This window comes from Ictidomys tridecemlineatus, unplaced genomic scaffold (assembly GCF_052094955.1).
Source record: "Ictidomys tridecemlineatus isolate mIctTri1 unplaced genomic scaffold, mIctTri1.hap1 Scaffold_78, whole genome shotgun sequence".
Taxonomy (NCBI): Eukaryota; Metazoa; Chordata; class Mammalia; order Rodentia; family Sciuridae; genus Ictidomys; species Ictidomys tridecemlineatus.
In genome coordinates this window covers 133,711-155,857 of record NW_027525752.1, presented here as the reverse complement: position 1 = coordinate 155,857, position 22,147 = coordinate 133,711, and the positions used below count along the sequence as shown (strand labels likewise).

Here is a 22,147-nt window from a genome sequence, read left to right as displayed (position 1 = left end):
TTCCAAGTTTAAAGGTTACCAATCCTATTTGGTATACTTGAAAGAAACAATAGATGGTTCTTTATATGGAGTACTGCAACTGGGACTCTGTCTAAATATAAAGTTTGTACCTAGAGGCACCATGTTTCAAGATCATTCCCTAAGAGTCAGAAATGGCAACAAAATGAAACTAGCTTTCCATAGGGATTACTCTTATTTTCTGTCTTATTTTCTGCTGTGTGGTGTTTTATTTAGGGTGAGAACTTTCAAGGATGCAACCCGGAATGTCTCTAAACTGGAACATTCCTACAGTCATCAAAGACCCTTGCTACTATTTTACGTAAACAATCCACATATCACATTTTTTTAAATGAAAAGGACAATACTCATAAGCCACTAGGAGGACACTCCTAGTGAATCTCCCCATTTAAAATATCAAAGCATGATATAAACAATGTCATGTCTTTCATCAGAAGATCCATACAACTGGCTGGAAGTAGAACCCCTGGGGGAACCTTCAGGCATAGAATATAGGAAAATCAGGAAATGGATGACCCAGAAGTTGCAAAAAAGAAAAAAAGGGGGGAAAAAAAGCACACAATGGACATAATATTCTGCTTTTTTAGAGTAAAAACAGCACAAATGATTAGGTAAAATACACAAAAAAATCAACTTTAAATATGCATGCCTGAGTTACTATCTCAGACTTAATTTACAGGATTAACTCTAATGTCCATGAATCCTTCCCTTTTGAAGCAGCAAAGCTAAGAATTGTCAGGTTTTCATCATGATGACCTTTATGATGTGTAGAGCCTTCTGGAACTTGATGTGAGGGGTAGCAACCACAACCAGTTCAGTTCTGTTTCAGAAAGTCTCCTGACTTTCTATGCTGTGCCAGGCCTAAGGTGTGTTTGGAGCACAGGGCCTGGCAAAGAGGTCAGGTTAACTCTACAAAGACCCCAAGAAATCAGTCATTTAAATCTACACTGCTACCCATCAAAAGTAAGAATATAACACCTGTCAAACTTTTACTTACACTTCCGGCCCAAAGTTCTGGTGATACCTCTGCAAGTTTATAGTAGACATATACAGGGTCACCTTTTTTAAAATTCACAAAACGACAATCTGGTCCTGTGAAATCTTCAACAGCTTCACCTCGATACATTAACACTGTATATGAACATTGAAAAAAGAAAAAACAAACATTAGGATTTGATTTTTCACAGTCCATATTGACTCATCAGGAAATATGAATCCCACTATGAACAAAAATCAGTACTCTCTGGAATCACTTTTAATTCACCTGCTCAAAGTATCTAAAATCCTTAGAGATTTTATTGCTATAAAATACAATATTCCCTGCAATTAGACGAGGGAAAAGGAAGCTTCTCTATTTTTCTCTGTGCTGAGAAATAAAAAGCAAAATGGCTACCACCAACCATAGCTGGTTTCAGTGAAACTCTTGGTTCTTGCAGGCCTCCTCAATTTTTTTCTGTTTCATAATCATAGAAAGCTTCATTTTGCAAATATGTAAATCCAAGTGTAGACATGGACAGGCTTAAGTATGGCTTCATGCAGAGGTAATAGGGAAGAGGTTAGAATATCCAGGAACCCCCAAGGGGTTAATTAACTTGAACTAACTGCTAAAAGACATTACCTTTAAGTGGCTGCAAGTGCTACCATGCAGCCGTAAACACTGTCAATTTCATTTGCAGCAGAGTTGCTGTCTCTGGGTTTAGGATCTGGGTAAATAACCAGGAAATATATTTTCTCTGAGCAAATACTGTTGCCTATATCCAACATTAAGATTGTTTCAAAACATCCTCATTCGTATTTTTTTTAATAAACAAAATCAAAAGTGGGTATCCTATCTGACAAGGAACAAGTTTAACCACGAGAAAAGGTCAGGCAATACCTTCATGCTTAAAATGCAGGACTAGGATCACAATTGATCTAGAAACTGGTAGAAGCAACATTTTTCTTTTGGTTGGCCAAATAGACAGTTTCTGATTTAAGATGAAATGGACAACAGATGTATGTAAAAAGCACAAAGAAATGGAAATAACACTTTTTCTAAAAGCCAATTAGCAGTAAAATACACGAGAATGTTTGTTTTATAAAAATATATGTCTGAGGAACAAACACAGATTTGGAGAGGGTAACTTGTTTTTTTGAAGCTAAAATAGGACTATTTTCAGAACTGTCAGCATCCTAATTCATATGTAATTAAGAGGCCAAGTTGAAGGTGAGAGACACTTTAAGGTGGGGAATTCTCATCACAAGTGGAAATGGCAATGTTTCTCTTGTTCCCCCTTAGGTCATAGAGGATTTATAAATCAGTAATATATTAGGTGACAACATAATGCATACTATGGAGCACCTATTTAGTTCTTTTTTTTTTGGAGCACTTATTTGGAAGGCACACAAGGACACCTAACATACACACCTCACTACTTCCTACAACACAACACAGACCCACCTGTTGTTTTTGGTCACATCTGTTTGGACACAGGCCATTTCTCAAGTTATGTTACCCCACTGAACCTAACCAACACCATGTCTTAGTACTGACGAAGCATCAGTGATGAGATTGGCCAGGTATCCCACATAGGATAGCGCTGAATAGCAAAGAATAGCAAAAATGAAAGAAAATATCATGGCAGCTGCTTTGCTTCTCTGAGTGTTTATTTATTCTAGCCTTAGGGTTACCTCTAGGAACTTCTTAACATATATTGGAGACATCTTTTTTCTTTATTGGAGTGGAACAAACAATTCAAATTACAAAATTTAGTTTTGGTAACACCAATTTAGACATAAAGAGCTCAATAGTAAACTTCTTGGCCTTTTTAGCATGAATATTTTAAAATATGTACTGCTTACAATTTATGGACAACACGGTCATCAAGTTGCAAGGTTACTAGAAACCAAGCGGGAGTCCATAAGAAGTATTCTGGGCCAGTAAATATATAGAGGAAAGAGGTTCCAACAACACTAGTGACTTAGTACTGAATTGGCTTATAAAAATCTTGGAGTATTTATTATTGTTATTGCAACAAACCTCTTCATCTGAATCTGAATGGCTACATCCTCCCCACTGCCCACCTCCAATCGAGGACTGGGAAGCAATTCTGTCCGCTTCCTGTGCACAGAAGAGGCTGCAGTTCCCAGGTGGCTGGTGCAGATCCTTGGCCTCTTTCAAAAGCAAAAGATTATTGGCCCACCTGCTACCCTACCTCAAATATGAAGGGAGGCTTCTATGCACAGAAATGACAGGATTGAAGCAGAGTTGGGGCCGAGACCTTGGAACACATTGCGTGCCTGGACTCGGTGCTCTTCCCAAGCCTAAACTCTAGTCCCCGTTAAAAGGCAAAACCAGCCCAATCCCCAGTGCAGCAAAAGGACAAAGGGGCCAGTGAGCCTTTCCCAAGGAGCCCCACCATCAACCTGCCGCGGGAATTAGGGCCACCGAGCCCTGGAGAGCATCTGCCCTGATACTGCACCGGCCCAGGTCCCTCTAGAGGGAGTAGAAAAGCGCTCTGCTACAGCGTGGGCAAAACCCCATCACCCACTGAGATCCTAGGCGAATCCTGGAAGGGAATAAACTGAGAGCTGTCCCTGGGGAATCGTGTTTCCCAACCCCCGCCTCAGTCAGTAGAGAAAAATAAAACGCTGGCAACAAGTGGGAGTCGAAGCCCCCCACAACCCGAGCGGGCTGGCTGGGGCGCCAGCAGAGCCAGAGGGGACACACGCAGGGTCCCGAGGCTCTGTCACTCCTGCTCCCCACCCGTCATCCTGGGACCCCCCTCACCCAGCCCTCGGGGCTGGGGACCGGGAGATCAGAGCCCCATGCGGCCCCAAAGAGCCACAGTGGAGACCCTGGTCTGCCCGCCCGCCTGCGCACTCACTGCTGCATTCGTTGTCTGCACAGAGTTTGTGTTTCGACCAGCGCTGGCCGGTGCTCAGGTCCGGTTGGCCCGGCACTCGCCAGTTCGGCCGCAGCACGAACAGCCAGAAGAGCACCATGAACAGCCAGAAGACCAGCACCTGCGCCACAGCCATGTTGTGGTCACCTGGGTGAGCCGGTGAAGTAGGCTGCGGCGGGCGTCTGTGGGCGCGTAGGAGGTAGGGCTCAGGGGGCGTGTGGGTAGCCAAGCGCAGAGGGGTGGCACCAGGGAAGGCTTAAGCCTTTCCCGGGTGACACTTCAGCAGGGATATCTGGGGGTCGGTCCACAGACTCTACTGGATAACGCACGGAGCTGGAGCTCCGTCCTTCTCTAGTCCAGACCTTCTCAACTGAAGACCTTCTCCTCTAGTCGCTGCCTTGGCAACTAGGACTCTCCTTCTCGTCCAATCACCTGCCTTTGCTTCTGTGCCCTCACAAGCGACCCTCCACATGATTCTAGTAGTCACCCACCCATCCCCCCCCCCACCAACTGGTCCTTTCTGGCTTTCCTCAACGTCTCATTTCTGGTTCATCCTGAACTAGCCCACTCCACCATCACTCCCATCCCCCATTCCTGGTCTGGTACCTCCTTTTCTGAACTACCAAATCCCACCCCTGACTTGTCACAGCTAGTCTATGGTTCCAGGCTCCCTCCCCTTCAAACTCCTAGAGGTTCCTTGAAGCCCCACCCCAAGATCCCTCTGATTAGGAAAGGGGAAGGTGAATGGTACTGTGAGTGAGGGTGTAAACTGGAGACAGTGGCCTGCTTTTTTTTAAGGCGGGGACAGGTGGGGGCAGAGAGATGGACATTAGTCTTCAGGCTAAGATCTTGATTCTTATCTTTATCCGTAAGGGAAGAAATTATTTAATTCAAAAGCATATTTTTAACTCTCATTTTGTGCTACCATTCATGCCAGACACTGGACAAAGCCCTAGCATGGTGTGGGAGTGAATGAAAATCAAAAGACAAGATATCTGGTCCTGGTCCAAAAAAGTCCACAACTTAGTGGGAACCAACTGACAAAACCGATTGTCAGAGAAGAAAGCTAGTAGCTAACATTTCTTGAATGCTTTCTTTATGTCCAGTTGTTATTCTGAAGGTTTTATACATATCAATTCATTTAATCTTCATAACAATAGTACCTTACAGTAGTAGTAGGTCCTATTCCAATCCTTATTTTAGAGTAAATTGAGGCAGTCACACATCCAGTGAGTAATGGAGCTAAGTATCAAGCCCAAGGAGAAGACTCCTATTCATCACAACCTATCAACTAACAAGCAATTGTACTTTCTGACAAGAGGAGCAAAATCTGATTTAAATCATAATATAGCTGAATTACTGATATGTACAGTTAAGGGGGGAAAGGCACAGGCTAGCCAGCCCAAGGAAGAGTGTCTGCAATGCTCCCATCCTGGGTGGAGCCATTCTCGTTTGTCTGTGACCAAGGGCTTGTTACTATAGTCTCTGCTAAGGTTATTCATCAACCTCCAACAATGAACCCATCAGTTATTTCTCCAAATTAACTGAATCTTTAAAACTTAGAGAAAAGAATGTAGTCCACCATGTTCATAATGTTAAATAAAGAAAACGATGGGAAAAAAAGGTGTGCACAAACATTTGTCTACAGGGGCCATGAGAGGTCCCCGTTGGTCCAGTGTACTTCTGCACTTTCTGGAGAACCAGTGGATCATACAGAGAAACTGTCTATCTGAGTCATTCTTCATTTCTTTTCTACCATGTATTTATTATGTTATAAAATGTATCTAGTAGGCATCTCTAACAACATGTTGAAAACTGAACTCATTTTTCTCTCAAAATCTGCTTTCAGTCTTCCCTATCTCAGAAATAAGAATGACAATTTAATTCCCATTATCCAGGTGCTCAAAGCCCAAAACTTACAAACCACCTTTGATCACTTTTCTCTCACATTCCAACTCCAGTCCATTAGACAATATTATGTCTTTATTTTTTATAATTTTATTGAGATATAGTTGACCTACAATAAATTGCACATTTAAGGTGTAGGATTTGATAAGTTTTGACATGAATATACCCATGAGACTATCGCCAAAATCAAAAAAGTATTTCATCCTTCTTTGTAATCCCTCCCCTCTCCTTTTCTGGGCTGTCTCCAAACATCTCCTTTCATCATAGATTGTTTTGCATTTTCTAGAATTTGATATAAATTATAAAGCATTTTATTTATTTATTTTTCTGACTTCCTTCTTTCCAAATAAGCATTTGAAACATGCCTAGAATCTGACCACTCCTCTGCATCTGCTAAGCCAATATAAAGGCCAAACCCACATCATAAGTCACCTGAATGATTCCCATAGCCTTCTTCTGTCCTTGCTTCTGCCCTCATTTTCCCCAATATCTATTGTCCTGATGGCAACTAGAGTGATATTCTTAAATATAAATTTGATTGTGTCTCTCTGCTCAAAATCTTCCAATAGCTTCCCATTTCCAAATAAAAGGCAATAATGACTTTAGCCAGGCCTGGTCGTACTCATCTGTAATCCCAGCAGCTCAGGAGGCTGTCAGGAGGATCCTGAGTTCAAAGCCAGCCTCAGAAATGTAGTGAGTCCCTAAGCAACTCAGTGAGACCCTATCTCTAAATAAAATATTTTAAAAAGGACTGTGGGTGTTGCTCAGTGTTTAAGTGCCCCTGGGGGTTCAATCTCTGGTATCAGGAAAAAAAAAGGAAAAAAAGCCATGACTTTATTATGGATTGGCCTGCCTTATTATGGACTGTTCTTATTCAATGTGACTCCCCTCATCCTTTTCTCCCCATTTCCTAACATTCTTCTCTTGTCTGTTAGTTCCATTTAAATACACCAATCCCACCCCTGCTTCAGAGCATTTACACTTGCAACTTTGCCTCAACCTTAACTTCCCAAATCATCTAACTAGCTAACTACCCCCTTACTTTATCATGTCTCTGTAACAGTGGAATTTCATGTGATAAAGGCTTTTCCTGGCCATCTTACACAAAATAGAGCCTCTTGCCATGACTACCAAGCCCATTACCCTGCCTTTCTTTCTCTTCAGACTTGCCTTACCACTTTAGACTTCTCTTACCACTTGCCTTACGTTGACTGCTCTGACCCAACCTCAAACACAATTTCCAACAGGAGCAGGAAATTAGTTGTTTTGTTCACTACTGTTACATCAGTGACTAGGGAAATGCCTAGAATGTATGAGAGAGTTAACAAATGATTTGTTGGATAAACTCATGGTTCCAATAATATTATAAATATACTACACTATTAACCTAAACACATATATTAACTATTAAGCCCCCATATATAAATAGTACTGAGAGGAAATAAGCTATGAGAACAAGGCATTTAAGGTCCACCTCTCAGCAGCATGCATCCTCAACTCCAGGAATGTACCCCTGAATGTGTTTGTTGAATAAAAACATACTTGTGTGGAGAGTAGTTGTTTGGTTACATGATACTGGAATATTTAAGTAGATCTTTTAAAACTAGTTTTAATTTTTTCTTATTTTTCTTATTATAGAATATGGTATGTTGTAGATTTTTTCTTATTGTAGAATGGAAATTAATGATAATTCATTGGTGGAAAAATCAGAAGAGCAAAATGTTCTAATTGCATATTACCTTCTTGATATTTACTTTGACTCATAATCAGATATACTTTTATATGCATAGTCAGTGCTTCCAGTTACTGAAGAACTAGCTGCTTAGTTTGTAGAGTTTTCAATATTTTGATTTATCAGTATTATTTTTTAAACTTATTGCCTTAAAGACATATTAACTAGTCTGGTGGATAATAAGAAGAAAATTTCTCAACTGGCCGCAATAAGGTAGTGGTAGTTCTTTCTACCAGGATACATACAATTAGTGGATGAATCAGCATTCACTTTTACTCATAGCATTTAAATATGTGGCATTGATGTTTAACATGTTTAATATAAGGTTATATTAAAAACCTTCAGAAAAGGAACAGGATAGAATGTGGTGGTGATTGTTGGCATGGAGATAAATAATCTCAAGTGAATTATTCTTTAATACCTCAAAGGGAATTCTTATGGGGTAAGGGTTGAGTAATTGTTAAAAGTAAATGTGACCAGTTTGGGTGTAGGGGACATAAAATTCTAAGATATGAAGGGTTCCTAATGTCAGAGTACAATCTAAATGAGACAAGAAAAACATATCTGAAACAAATAATTGGCAGTATAATAACATACCATTGGAAATTTGTGAAGGCACTTGCCTAGGAGCATTCAGTAGGCCTACCGCTGCTGTTACCAGGAAGAACCTCATCTATTGTAAATGATGTGCCAGAGAATAGTGTTAAACATTTATGGAAGACTAAATCTCTTCAAGAGGGGCAACAGATTTACCCTCGCATATGAAACATTGGAAAAAAAAGTGGACAAAATACAAACAACAGTTCTCAGATATTAGATAATAAGCAGCATAAGAGTGATCTCTAAGATAAAGTTAGGCATGAGAGATGAGTGCTAGGATTATCCCAATTTACTCCCTGGAAAGAATTTTTCAGGCCACATCCAGAGAAGGGAAACTCAAATAGAAAATCTCCTGAGTTGAAGAGATGGATTTTAAAGTCTGAAGAGATCGATGCAGCTAGAAGTCCTAGAGCAGAATAAAGGAGAGAGTAGAGAACTGCAGAGGGAGGGAGAGTGTGTACATGCACTATCTCTCTAGACATCTATGGAGGGTTCCCCTGAAGTCTGCGGCTATGTAACAATGGGCTCACATGTAAGGCCAGAGAAAGAACCTTCAGAAAGGAACAGAATGGAAGGTGGTGGTGATTGTTGGCATGCAGATCAATTTTTGTAATCACCAGCTAGAATGAAAAATCTATAATAAAAGGGCATCAAGTAACATAGTCAGTAAAAGGGACAAAATAGCCCAAGATTGAAGGTAACTCCTGTCTAGCATAATCTTAAAAAGATAAAAATGTTTCCAAGATAGTTCAGAAAAAAAGCTGTACACAGCTCAAGAATATTTAAAAGAATACAAAATGTTTCCAAGATAGTTCAGCAAAAAGCTGTACACAGCTCAAGAATATTTAAAAGAATACAAAATATCCAGTACTGAACAAGGTAAATTCAGAATGTTTGGAATCCAATAAAAATGTATGAGGCATGCAAAGAGCGAGGAAAATATAACCCATGTTGAAAAGAAAATTAATAAAAATGATCATTAATTACACTGTGATAGAGTTATTATACAAGGACATTAATACAGTTGTATACCATATGTTCAAGATGCTATGGAAAAGCATAAGCATGTAAAGGAGAAAAAAAAGATATAAAAATGTCTGAATTAGATAAAACAGATAAAATTAGATAAAATCAGATAAAACAATGGCTAAGGTGAAAATTACACTGAATGAGATTAACAGCAGATTCAACATTGAAGAAGTCAATATCAGCAAACTGAATATGCAGTGATAAAGACTCCAAAATCAAACACGGAGAAAGAGACTGAACTGAACAAAGCATCAGTATGCACAGCTTCAACCAGTCCGATATATATGTTATGGTAGTTCCTAAAAGAGGGGGGAAAACACATTTGAAGAAATAATAAATAAAAATGTTCTATATCTGATGAACACTCAGATTCAAAAAGCTCAATGAATAAGAAAAATGATAAAGATGACACAAATTTACACTAAATGCTTAAAACCAGTGCTAAGAAAAAAATTGAAAAGCATCTACAGAAAACAGATACCATTATGTACAAAGGAGTGAAAGTAAAATGTCAAAATTCATTCAAGAACCATGCAAACCAGAAAACAGTACATCAATATTTTCAAGTTCTGAAAAAAAAAAAACTGATATCCTAGAATTGCATTCCAAATGAAAATATTATTTGAAAATGACATAGTCTTTAATGCAAAAGAATTAAGTTAAGCCCTACCCCACATAAAAATTACCTCAAAATGGACCACAGACATAAATGTAAGAATTCAAAATGGACAACACATATATATGTAAGAACCAAAACTAAATGTAAGAAAGCATAGGTAAATCTTGGGGTAGACAATGACTTTGTATTTAAGACACCAAAGGCCCAAGCACCAAAAGAAAAAATAATAAAGTAATGAACTTCATCAAATTTAAAACTTTTAAAGGCTACCATCGAAGAAAGTGAAAACACAATCATAGAAGAAAACATTTACAATTCATGTGGTTAGAATATATATAACTACCTAGAATATACAAGCAATTCTTATTGTTCAATATGAAAAGACAAATGGCAAGAAATTAGAATAGACATTTCTCCAAAGAAAATATGCAAAAGCAAATAAGCAAATGAAAGGATACCCAGCACCATTAGGGAAATGTACAACCTCAGTGAGATACTACTTCACATCTATCAAGATGGTTATAATCAAAAAGATAATAATAAGTTGGCAAGGATGTGGATCAATGGGAGCCCTCACACACTACTGGTAGGAATAGACTACAGACCTAAATGTAGCAGCTAAACCTATACAACTTCTGGAAGAAAATATAAAAAGCTGCTTGGCAGAGGCTTTTAAAACTAAGTAGCTCTCTCTGCCTCATGCTCTCTTTTTTCCTCTCCTCAAAAACTTTGTCTCATGCTGGGCGTGGTGGTGCATACCTGTAATACCAGTGGCTCAAAAGGCTGAGGCAGGGGGATTGCAAGTTCAAAGCCAGCCTCAGCAAAAGTGAGGCACTAAGCAACTCAGTGAGACCCTGTCTCTAAATAAAATACTAAATAGGACTGGGGATGTGGCTCAGTGGTGGCATGACCCTGAGTTCAATCCCCAGTACCAAAAACAACAACAACAACAAACTTTGTCTATTGTATATTCATTGTTATGGAAATGGAAAAGTAAGCTGACAGACTAGGAAAAACTTTTGGCAAAACATATCTCTCTCAAGAGAATGATATCTAGGATATACAAATGATTCTTACAACTTATTAATAAGAAAAATCACCCAATTTGAAAAGATGGGCAGAAGACTTTTTTTCTTCACCAAAGTAGACACAAATATGGTGAATGTGCACATGAAAGGATATCCAACATAAGTTGAAATGTAAATCAAAACTGCAATGTTATTACACATACAGTAGGATGGACAAAATTTAAGACTCATCATAACAAATGTTGACAAAGATGAAGACTATGGTATCTCTCTTAGAACTGCAGACTATAACATGTAGTATAAACAATGGCACAAACTGTTAGAAAACTGTTTGGCAGTTGCTTTACAAATTAAATCACATCTGTCGAGATATTTACTCCAGAGAAATAAAAGCATACATCCACACTGAGACTTGTGCACAACTATTCATGGTGGTTTTATTTGTAATAGTCAAAAAATCCCCAATGTTGGACTGTGGGAACATGTCTGTCTTACATGCCTCAGAACCCTTATACTCATATTAACCATATAGTAGACATTTGATTACTAACTATTACATGAATGTAGAGATTGATTTTTTACTGTTAATAGAGCTTCTCTTTTATTAAATATAACAGACAAAAGAAAATCACGTATAGCACAATGAATTATCACAAAGTAAACATATCCACTGAACCTTAACCCAGGTCAAGAAATTGAACATCAAATGCACTTTCATGAGCCCTTTCTCATTGCTCCCCTAATTATTCCCTCCACTCCCCCAGACTTAGGCACTATTTTAACTTCTAATAACAAGGATTAGATTTGCCTGTTTTGTTACTTTATACAGTGTAATCATACACATGTGTTCTTTGGTATGTGGCTTTTTTAGCTCCATATGTATTTTTATAAGATTTATCCAAGTTGTTGAATGTGAAGGTACTTCTTATTTTCATTGCTTAATAATTTTTAATATTTAATTTATAATAATTGTATAAATATAACCTGGTTTACTTAAAAAAATCCCCAATGTATATCAATAGGAAAATAGATAATAAATTTTGGAAACATACTTAGTAAGAATAAAGAACTATTGATAATAGCAAAAACAGGGAGATTCTGAATGAAATAAACTAGACAAAAAGTAATATGTATTGAAAATTCTTTTTTTTTTTTTTGTACTCCCTAGTACAAATATCCAGGGGTGCTCTACTGCTGAGCCACATCCCCAGCCCTTTTTATTTTATTTATTCATTTATTATTAATTTTTTTTTTGCTATCAGAGATGAAACTCTTGGGAACTAAACCACTGAGCCACATCCCCAGCCCTCTTTTGTATTTTATTTAGAGATCGGTCCCAATGAGTTACTCAGGGCCTCGTTAAGTTGCTAAGGTTGGTTTTGAAATCCCAATTCTCCTGTTTCACCATTCTGAGCCACTGGGATTACAGATGTGTGCCACCATGGCCAGTTTAGTTTTTATTTTGAAACAGATTCTGGCTCAGTTCCCCAAGTTTACCTCAAACTTGCGATCCTCCAGCCTCAGCCTCCTGAATATCTGGGATTACAGACTCTGCCACCACCTTCCAGCAGATTCAGTTATATTTAAAGGTAGAAAGTTATAAACCAGGTGAATCCTAGTAAAGGTCTTAGTAAAAAAATAAAATAATAGCACTATGCTTGGTCACAATATGGTAAGTCAGAAAATGACAAGAAATATCCATTTTCTGTGAGGTTGACCAGAACAGTATCATTTCTCAATGTATTTCAAAGGGTCTCCTTCCTTCTTTCCCCCCCGCCCGCCCACCTTTCCTTCCCTCCCTCCCTCCCTCCCTCCCTCCCTCCCTCCCTCCCTCCCTTCCTTCCTTCCTGAGTTTTGGCGTGTGTGTGTGTGTGTGTGTGTGTGTACATCATCTTCTGTGCCAATGTAAGAGATTCAGGCAATGGATCAACCTTTACACCTGTGCCGAAGGACCCCAATCTTGGATCTATCTCCAAGGGTGGAGGTGACTCTAGATCCTCATTATAATCTCGAGAATGGGAACTCCTAAATCATAAACAGGTCTTTCTTGGTAACACCAGTTTCCTCCTTGGTAAAAGTTAGTGTAGTGGGAGGGTGGCAAGGGCCCTACCCTGCCACAAAATAAATGCTAAAATGTATTTTGGTACAAATTGTAAACACTAAAGAGTTAAAAGTAAGAGATGAGTCTTGGGATTTGAGCTAGACCTGGATAAGTACATAGGATTCAGATTCTAAAAAGAGAATAAAAGGCAAGTGAATTAAACAGCATAAAAGACTCAGCAGAAAGAAGTACGTTTAAAGGACAGTAAGGACACCTCATTTTGCTAAGAGGAAAGGATTCTATAAAGGATGACATATTTGTGTGCTTAGGTCAGATTATGAAATTCCTTGAAAATCAAGCATAAGGATTTAGACTTAATAGAATAAAAATTCATAAAATATTAGACTTTAAGTAAAGGGATCATATAACTTAAGTGGAATTTAAACAAGTATCTTGTCCTTAAATCCAGGGAAGATGGAGGTTTAGGCTGGGCATAATGAGTAGAGCTGAGGCACTCCCCACAATTAAAAAGTCATATTGAAGTGTACTGTACTAATGGAAGTGAGTCATATACAAGGCAAGGTCTTCTGCCAGCATCTACTGTTTGTCTAGCCCTGACAAATATTATTCCACTTTCAACTGTACAAGGAAAGAAACTCAAACATCTGAAATTGCCACTAATATATGGCATGTATATGAGTTCCTGTTTCTGGTTCTGCCTAATTTACCTTGGCATTCTTTTCACAGAGGTCAAATATTTGGTGTGTTGAAATAAATGCAGAACAGACATTGGGGACTTGTGGCCTGCACATCTCAATTTCCACAGTGCACTGTTGGGCTTTATCCATTTAGTTTTCAGAAATATAAATTACTTCCTTACGAGAACAACAGCAGAAGTAAGGAATACAGCCAAAAGGATTGTAGTCAGAAGTCTAATTGTGTGACTATAGGCAAATCATTAACTTTTCTGAGTCTCAGATATTTCATCTATACAAATATGGGTCAAATTTAAAATTTTATAATTCATTTTTAAAGAAGAAATAGAGATAATATATGAAAGATTGCCCATTTATGTGGTTTAAATAATTAAACAGCAAAATCCTGGCGGTTACAGCCAATATAGACAATTGACAAAGCAACAAAAGTCTTGGCAATAAATGCTTTCATTACTAAGGAGACATTTTTAGGTAGTTCCTACTCTGAAAACTGTTCTCTTCTCACTGAAACAAAGTAAGGCTGATAACATCCTCCCAAAGTGTGCTTGGAAGATCACAAGCACCTCTTGGAGGAGACAGGGAGAGTGGAGGAGAAAATATGTTCTTCGGGATAACATATAGTCTACCAGAGCATACACTGAAGCAAAGCAAACAAAATATTTTTGGCCAACCTCTCTTGGTACTTACGCAGAAGTGAGAAAAGATGATTGAAGGTATCTCAAAAGAAGAAATAAAAATGGACAACAAATCTATGAGAATGTTCAACATCATTAGCAATTAGGGAAATGCAAATCAAAACTACAGTGAGCTTTCATCTCACTCTAGTCAGAATAGCAGCCACCAAGAATATGAACGATATGGGGCTGGGGTTGTGGCTCAACAGCAGATTGCTGGGGCTGGGGATGTGGCTCAGGTGGTAGCGAACCTGTCTGGCATGCGCACAGCCCAGGTTCGATCCTCAGCACCACACACAAACAAAGATGTTGTGTCTGCCGAAAACTAAGAAATAAAAAAAATGTTAAAATTCTCTCTCTCTCTCCCCCCGCCCTTAAAAAAAAAAAAAAAAAAAAAAAAAAAAAAAAAACAGCAGATTGCTTGTCTAGCACGTGCGAGGCCCTGGGTTCGATTAAATAAATAAAAATAAAGGTATTGTGTCCAACTACTTAAAAAAAAAGAATATGAACAATAATAAATGCTAGAGAGAATGTGGAGAAGAAGGGACACTTTTTTCTCTGTTGATAGGATTGTAAATGAATATAACCACTATTGAAATCAGTATGGAGGTTCCTCAAAAGACTAGGCAGGAAACCACCATATAACCCAGCTATACAACTACTCAATGTTTATCCTAAAGAATTAAAGTCATAATACTAGAGTAGTACATGCATACCCATGTTTATAGCAGCACAATTCACAGCTGCCAAACTATGGAACCAAACTAGGTGCTTATCAAGGATGAATAAATAAAGAAAATGTGGCATATACACACAATGGAGCTTTATTCAGCCATAAAGATGAATTATGTCATTTGCTGGAAAACGGATGAAACTTGAGAACATTCTGTTACACAAAATAAGCTAAACTCATAAGATCAAGGGAGCATATGTTTTCTCTCGGATGTGGAAGCAAGAGAGGAAAAAGGAAAAGAAAGTGAAAATCAAAAGGAGATCAGTAGAGTGTAGGAAAGGGACCAGGAGATGGAGGAGTGAAGGGAAAATACTGGGGAATGATATAGGCCAAACTGGAGTGTTATATTGTGCATGTGGAAATATGTAACGACAAATACTGCCATGATTTACAACTATAATGTATCAACAAAAAAATGGAAAAAATAAAAGAAAGCAAACAAAAGAACAGAATTGCTTTCATGTATGCATGTATGTATGTATGTATACAGCCTAGCCAAACATCTATTGTGAGCATAAACATTAATACTCTGGAAAAGTGATGAGCCTGACACTGTTTTTTTTTTTTAATTGTTATCTTTATTCCTTTTTTCCCTCCCTCCCTCCCTCCCTCCCTCCCTTCCTTCCTTCCTTCCTTCCTTCCTTCCTTCCTTCCTTCCTTCCTTCTTTCATTCTTTCCCCTCTCTCTCTCCTGTCTCTTCTCTCCCCTCCCCCCCTCTCTCTTATTTCCCAGGCTGGCCTAAACTCCTAGGCTCAAGTAATCTTCCTGCCTCAGCTTTCTGAGTAGTTGTGACTGTTGGAGCACACCACGATGTCCAACAATAACACTTGCTTTTGTAAACAAAGTTTTATTAGAACACAGAAACTTATATTATTTACCCACAGTCTAGGCTGTTTTGTGCTACACTGGCACTTGAGTGGCAATGAAGACTTGCCTACAAAGTCTCATATATTTATTATCAGTCTCTTTTCAGGAAAAGTTTGTTGATCCCTGATTAGATTATAGATTAAAGTCAGCAGAATAAATACATAAACATTTCTTTTCTTACGACTAAAATTGGCTGTATGAAATGAGATAAATGATCTATTAATTGCCAAGATAAAAGTCTCTTCCCTATAGAAAGTGTGTATTCAGGACTAGAAATCTTGGCACTGTGTCATGTCAAATGAAGGAAAAAACCTGGCAGTTCATTTTGATGAGACTTAAGAAATTTCTTTTCCAGGGCATTTTGAGGTTTATCTAAACTTTGTAGATAATACAGGGAAGAACATTTTAATCTTCAAATAGATTATGTTCATTATTAGTTTGTAATCATTTCACAACTATCATATAATATTAAAGCATCATAAGAGACTGCCTATCATAATAGAAACTCTTATGCCTCTAGCCATTAACATGTATTTTTCTAGTTATTGTAGACTCATACTTTTAAGTTAGTGCTATTGGTAAAATATATGATTATTTAAGTCTGATTGCCTTACTAATTTTGACCAGTTTATATTTCAGATATCCATTTTGGGGTTTACTCTTTCAATTAATTTTTCGTTCCATGGACAATGAAATTGTTGTTGAGTATATAAGATGTTGCAGTTTCTATGTAAGTTGACCTAACTGTCTCTACCACTGTTGATGGGCAAAGATAAAAGTAAGTTAGTATTTTTACTTGAAACTGTAATAGATCTAATGTACTTGATTTGTTTTCCTGACACAAAAGAGTATAAAACTAAACATTTTCAGGTATTAATTTCAGACATGACTGTAGGCCTGGTGCACAAAACACAATTAGGGAGATGAAGCTCAAGTAAGATGGTGGTCATACTGAGTTAAGGAGAAAATTATCAAAGTGCAAGATTATCATAGTGGTTGGAATTTTGTGGACAAGAATGTCTGAGCTATTTATGGTGGGTGCAATGTAATTATGTGTATGTTAGAGAGAGAATACTAAAAGCCTGGAGGAAATTCATTTTTGATATGAATGTACCAGATGAGATTCTGTAAGGCTTAGCAGAGTTTGACTGCTATAAAGGAGACTGAAGATGATGCTAAATGGCAATGTTGGAAGAAATGGTTTCCAGCAGAGTCAGGTTGCAGCAGCATCACTAATATATCAGGTACTTAATTAAGAGTTCAGGAATAAGCCTTAGCAAAAAGAACCACACACAAAAGAGCAATGGGAAAATGGTAGACCTAAATTTAAAATCAAAATTGATTCATGCTGAAAATGTATGTGGCAGCCAGAAAGGAAAAAGGAAAAGAAAGGTGTGTGTGTGTGAAAGGAATCTGACGACAATCAAAGAAAGATCAGTAGAATAGAGGAAAGGGATCAGGGGAGAGAGGAAAGCAGGTAAAAGAGAAATACTCGAGAATGATATTGGCTAAGTTTTATCACTGTATTGTACATATGTATGAAAACATAACAACAAATCCCACGATTATGTACAAGTATAATGCACCATGAAATATGGAAATAAAGAAAAATACCAAACCTAGTGAGGCGAGGTGGAATATGCTTATAATCCCAGTGACTCAGGTGGATGAAGCAAGAGGATCACGAGCTCAAAGCCAGCCTTAGTAAATCGAGGTGCTAAAGCAGCTCAGCAAGACCCTGTCTCTCAATAAAATACAAAACAGGTCTGGGGATGTGGCTCAGTAATTGAGTACCCTGAGTTCAATCTCTGGTACCAAATAATAATAATAATAATAATAATAATAATAATAATAATAATAATAATAATAATAATACCAAATCTAATATGATCAAAACAATTCACCAGTAATTAGCCTGCATGACACATAAAACAGAATATCCTTTATAGGAAGACAATATAATCCAGACTTCCTATGATGTATCATCTATAAATGACCAGAATATAATTAAAAATTTTTTTTTTGGTACCAGGGATTGAACCCAGGGGTGCTTAACCATTGAGCCACAACCTCAGCCCTTTTTTTGCATTTTATTTAGATACAGGGTCTCATTGAGTTGCTAAGTGCATCCCTTAATTGCTGAGGCTAGCGTTGAACTCTTTTTTTTTTTTAACAATTTCAATTTTTAATAATGGAAACATTTTGCTATTCCAGAAAAAATTTCAGGGGAGAAAAATCTTCCCTATAAAAATAAACTCATCAAAATTATAAATATTATAACTTTTTTACTTCTGCAATTTAAAATGCTCCCCTGCAATACCACCCCTGCATATAACACCTTTCCTGTACCATCACATTTTGAAGAGAAAACAGTATTACAGCAAAGCTCAGTTTTAATTTAACGTAACATTTGTAAAATGACTTTTTAAAATCTTTGGCCTTCAGAGCCTTTATTCTTATTTTACAACATTAAAAATGCTGCTGTAGTAACCAGTGTTTGGGAGAGAACATCACTCTTCTAGAACCATGAACAGACAGAATTTTAATACAGTAACTTCCAAATTGTAACTTGTAGTACACATGACAGGGAGGTTTGGATAAACACAGAGGAGAATATGCCTATTTCAGACAATCTACTTCAAGTAAAAAAAAAAAAGAATTCACAGTTACCCAACAGCTACTATTTCAGGTTCTAACAGTGTCATGAATCTGAGAAACAAATGCTTCACAAACTATAAGATTACTGGGATGAGTAATTAAAAGACCAGGTGGTTGATAACAGTATATTCAAACCCAATCCACAGTCTGAATAGGAAAACCAGTATTAAAATCATGAAGGCATTCCCTGAACAACAAAGGCCAAGTGTTGGGTGACAATGTCACTAAAACCTCATTGACTCACTAAAAAGAAGTTACATGCAAAATTAAACAATGTGTGCCATGCATAATTTATTAGCTTTGAACTCTTGATCCTCCTGCCTTAGCCTCCTGAGTCGATGGGATTATAGGCATATAGAATATCATTAAATTTTGCCAGAATGCAAAGAAGATAGAAAAATGAGAACCACAAGAGAAAATGTCACATATAAAAAAAGTTCCGTGAGCTGACCCAGATGTTAGGATTAGCAGAAAAAAAATTTAAAAAGTTTTTATAACTAATTTCAAGGAATTAAAGAAAAGCTTAATCATAATGAATAAGTAGATATGGGTGTCAACATATAAATGAAAAATTTCTTTTAAAAGAAATAAAAAGTATAGTATTTGAAATGAAAAATTCATGAAACAAATCTATCATCAGATTATATAGTGCAAAAACATCAAAAAGTTAACTTGGAGATAGACCAATAAAAATTATCTGGTCTAAAAATCAGAAAGAAAAAAATAGAGACTTGGTTACTATCATTACAAAGTGACCTAATATACATATAATTAGATTTCTAGAAGAATAGAGGCATAAATTGTACAGAAAAAATATTTAAGACAATGATGGCTAAAATTATCTCAAATTAACAAAAAAGATGTTAACAGATTTAGGAAACTCAGTGAATACTAAAGTTAGTTACAAAGCAAATCACATCTAGATGCATCAGAGTCAACTGTAAATAATCAATTAGGAGGAAAAAGGTCTTGAAGGCAATTAGAAAAAAGTGGTGTGTTACGCATAGGTAAAAATGACTAAAATGATAGCTGACTTCTTATCAGAAATGAGAGATTAAAGTTAACGGAAAGGTTTAAGGTGCTAGAAGACAAAAACTGCTAATCTAGGATAAGTACTCTTCAAAACTGAAAGCAGAATAGACATTTTCAAATAAATAAAAAGTAAGAAAATTCAATACCAATAGATCTCTACTATTAACAATGCTAAAAGAACCTCTTCAGGATAAAAGGAGATGATCCATCAGGTAGAAACAGATGCACTGTGTGTTTTAGTTCACTGTGTAATAAATTTAATGGTTTAAAATAAAAATTCTTTGTTATTTCTCCTTATTCTATGATTTGACTTTACATAACCTGATGGGTCCTTTGCTCTAGGTATTTATTAGTGCTTATGTGGTTTCCTTTAGCAGGGATTGTTTAACCAAAGGTAGAACTGACAAAATAGCTTTGTTTACATGTCTGCTAGCTCAACTGGTTGGGTCAGGCTTATCTCCTCAAATGCTTTTAGTCATTCAGTCATTCTAAAATTTTTTATTTGTTGATTAGATTTCTAGAGGATAAAAGTAGAAGGTATACACCTTCCCAAGGTGTTAGGTCTAGGATTGGCATGGCATCACTTTCACCAAAAATATATTTTGTTCATTAAAACAAGACAAAAGACCAGCCCAGACTCAGCGGGTGGGAAAATAGATATTACTTCATAATGAGAGAAGCAACATTATACAGGAATGTGGAGAATTTGGGGTAGATATTTTTAAAGACAATGCACCATAAACAGAAATGAAAAGTACTAGAAATACTAAAATGTAGGTAAATATAAAAGGCAATATGTATACATATTTATTCTTTTAATTTCTTGGAAACATGACTAAGGTAAAAAACATAGGGTATACAGCTGTAATATGTATGACGACAAAGCACAAAGGACTTGGGGAGATGTGAGAAAGTATCACAATTTAAATTATGAAAACTGTGATAAATTAAAGAATGCATTTCATAATTCCTGGAAACATTGCTAAAACAATAATGTAAAGCAATAAAGCTAAATGCTAATGGATAAATTAAATAAAATTTAATTTTTATTTAATGTAATTTTATTTAATTACATTAAATAAAAATATGAATTGAATGAAAACAATAGATAAAAATACATCATGAATAGTAAGCCAAGAAGAATGCAGAGGCTATACTAACATCAGATGAATTTAATTCAAGATAAAGAGTTTTATAAGAGATAAGAAAGACATTTCATAATACCATAATGTGTTTTTAAGAACACAGAAACATGACACCATACAACCAAACATTTATATGCCCCAAATATATGAAAGCTGACAAAACTGAAGAGACAAATCTATACTTTGAATTTTTAACACCCTTTTAACAACTGATAGTAACACTATAAAAAAAATCACTAATGATACACAAGAGTCTGAACAAAACTATCAACCACCTTAATCTTATTGACATTGACTGACAATGCCCAACAACTCCAGAATATATATTCTTTTCTAGTCCTCATGGAAACTTGCAAGATAGGTTATATTCTTGGCAAAAAATTTTAAATATTGAATTTCAGTTTGTTTGCTGATCACAGTAGAAATAAATAAGGTATTCTTTAATAAAACTGGTCATTAAATAAAAGCCCTACAAATCATCAATAAACAGTGTTTTAGTTATATATTGTTATATTTTTAAAAATTCCAAAATTTAGTGGCTTTAAAAAATAACCATTTGCCGGGAGTGGTGGTGCACACCTGTAATTCCAGTGGCTCAGGAGGCTGAGGTAGGAGGATCGAGAGTTCAAAGCCAGCCTCAGTAATGGCGAGGCACTAAGCAACTCAGTGACACGCTGTCTCTAAATAAAATACAAAATAGGGCTAGGGATGTGGCTCAGTGGTCGAGAGCCTCTGAGTTCAATCCCCACTACCAAACAAACAACCATTTTATTTCTCATAATTTTGTAAGTCAAGACTTTAACCAAGGTTCTGCTCCAGTGTCACCTAGGCTCACCCATACAGCACACGCCTGATTTAGACTACAAGGTCTGAGATGGCTTTGTATGTCCGGAACTAAGGTGCTGACTGTTGGCTTTATATAGTCTCCCTTTCCATGTGGTCTTTCATATGTCAGGGGCTTTCTTCATATGGACTCTCCCTCCAGTAAGATAGCCTGAGATTCTTTACAGTGTGGCACAGGGTACCACAGAGAAGAAAAAATGAGTTTGTGCCTTTAAAGGATACAGTCAGTCCTTCCTCAAGTCTCAATCTTGGTCCATGCATTTTGGGGGAATTTATAGTTGGATGACATTTTAATCTACATTACTATGTGAAATGTCTTTGTTTTTATGATTTCATTTTTGCTACATTGTTCCTTTTCCATACAATTAACTACAATATAGGATAATCTATTAACGATAATGTCTCTTCAATTGGTTGTGTGAAGCTTGCTCTATAATAATTTATATAGAAAGAACTTATGGGAATAATATTCTCTAAATGACAATTTCCTGATTTAAAAACATATAATTTGTAGCCAGTACAATAGTGCATGCCTATAATCCTAGCTACTCAGGAGGTTGACAAGTAGGAGAATGGTAAGTTTGAGGAGAGCCTGGGCAACTTGGTGAGACTCTGTCTCA

General features: G+C 36.9%; 1 protein-coding gene across 6 annotated transcripts in view; it reads right to left on the bottom strand.

The window, feature by feature from the left end:
- The window catches only part of LOC144374624 (transport and Golgi organization protein 1 homolog), a 104,775-nt gene that overhangs the window by 46,375 nt on the left and 36,253 nt on the right, over positions 1 to 22,147 (bottom strand). For 5 of the 6 annotated variants that reach the window (XM_078037379.1, XM_078037380.1, XM_078037381.1 and 2 more), the window contains one exon: positions 1,016 to 1,149. In XM_078037379.1, the coding sequence (XP_077893505.1) occupies positions 1,016 to 1,149 (134 nt within the window). Of the gene's footprint in view, positions 1 to 1,015; positions 1,150 to 1,636; positions 1,720 to 22,147 lie in introns of those variants that run through there. The other variant, XM_078037384.1, reaches the window with a different exon arrangement.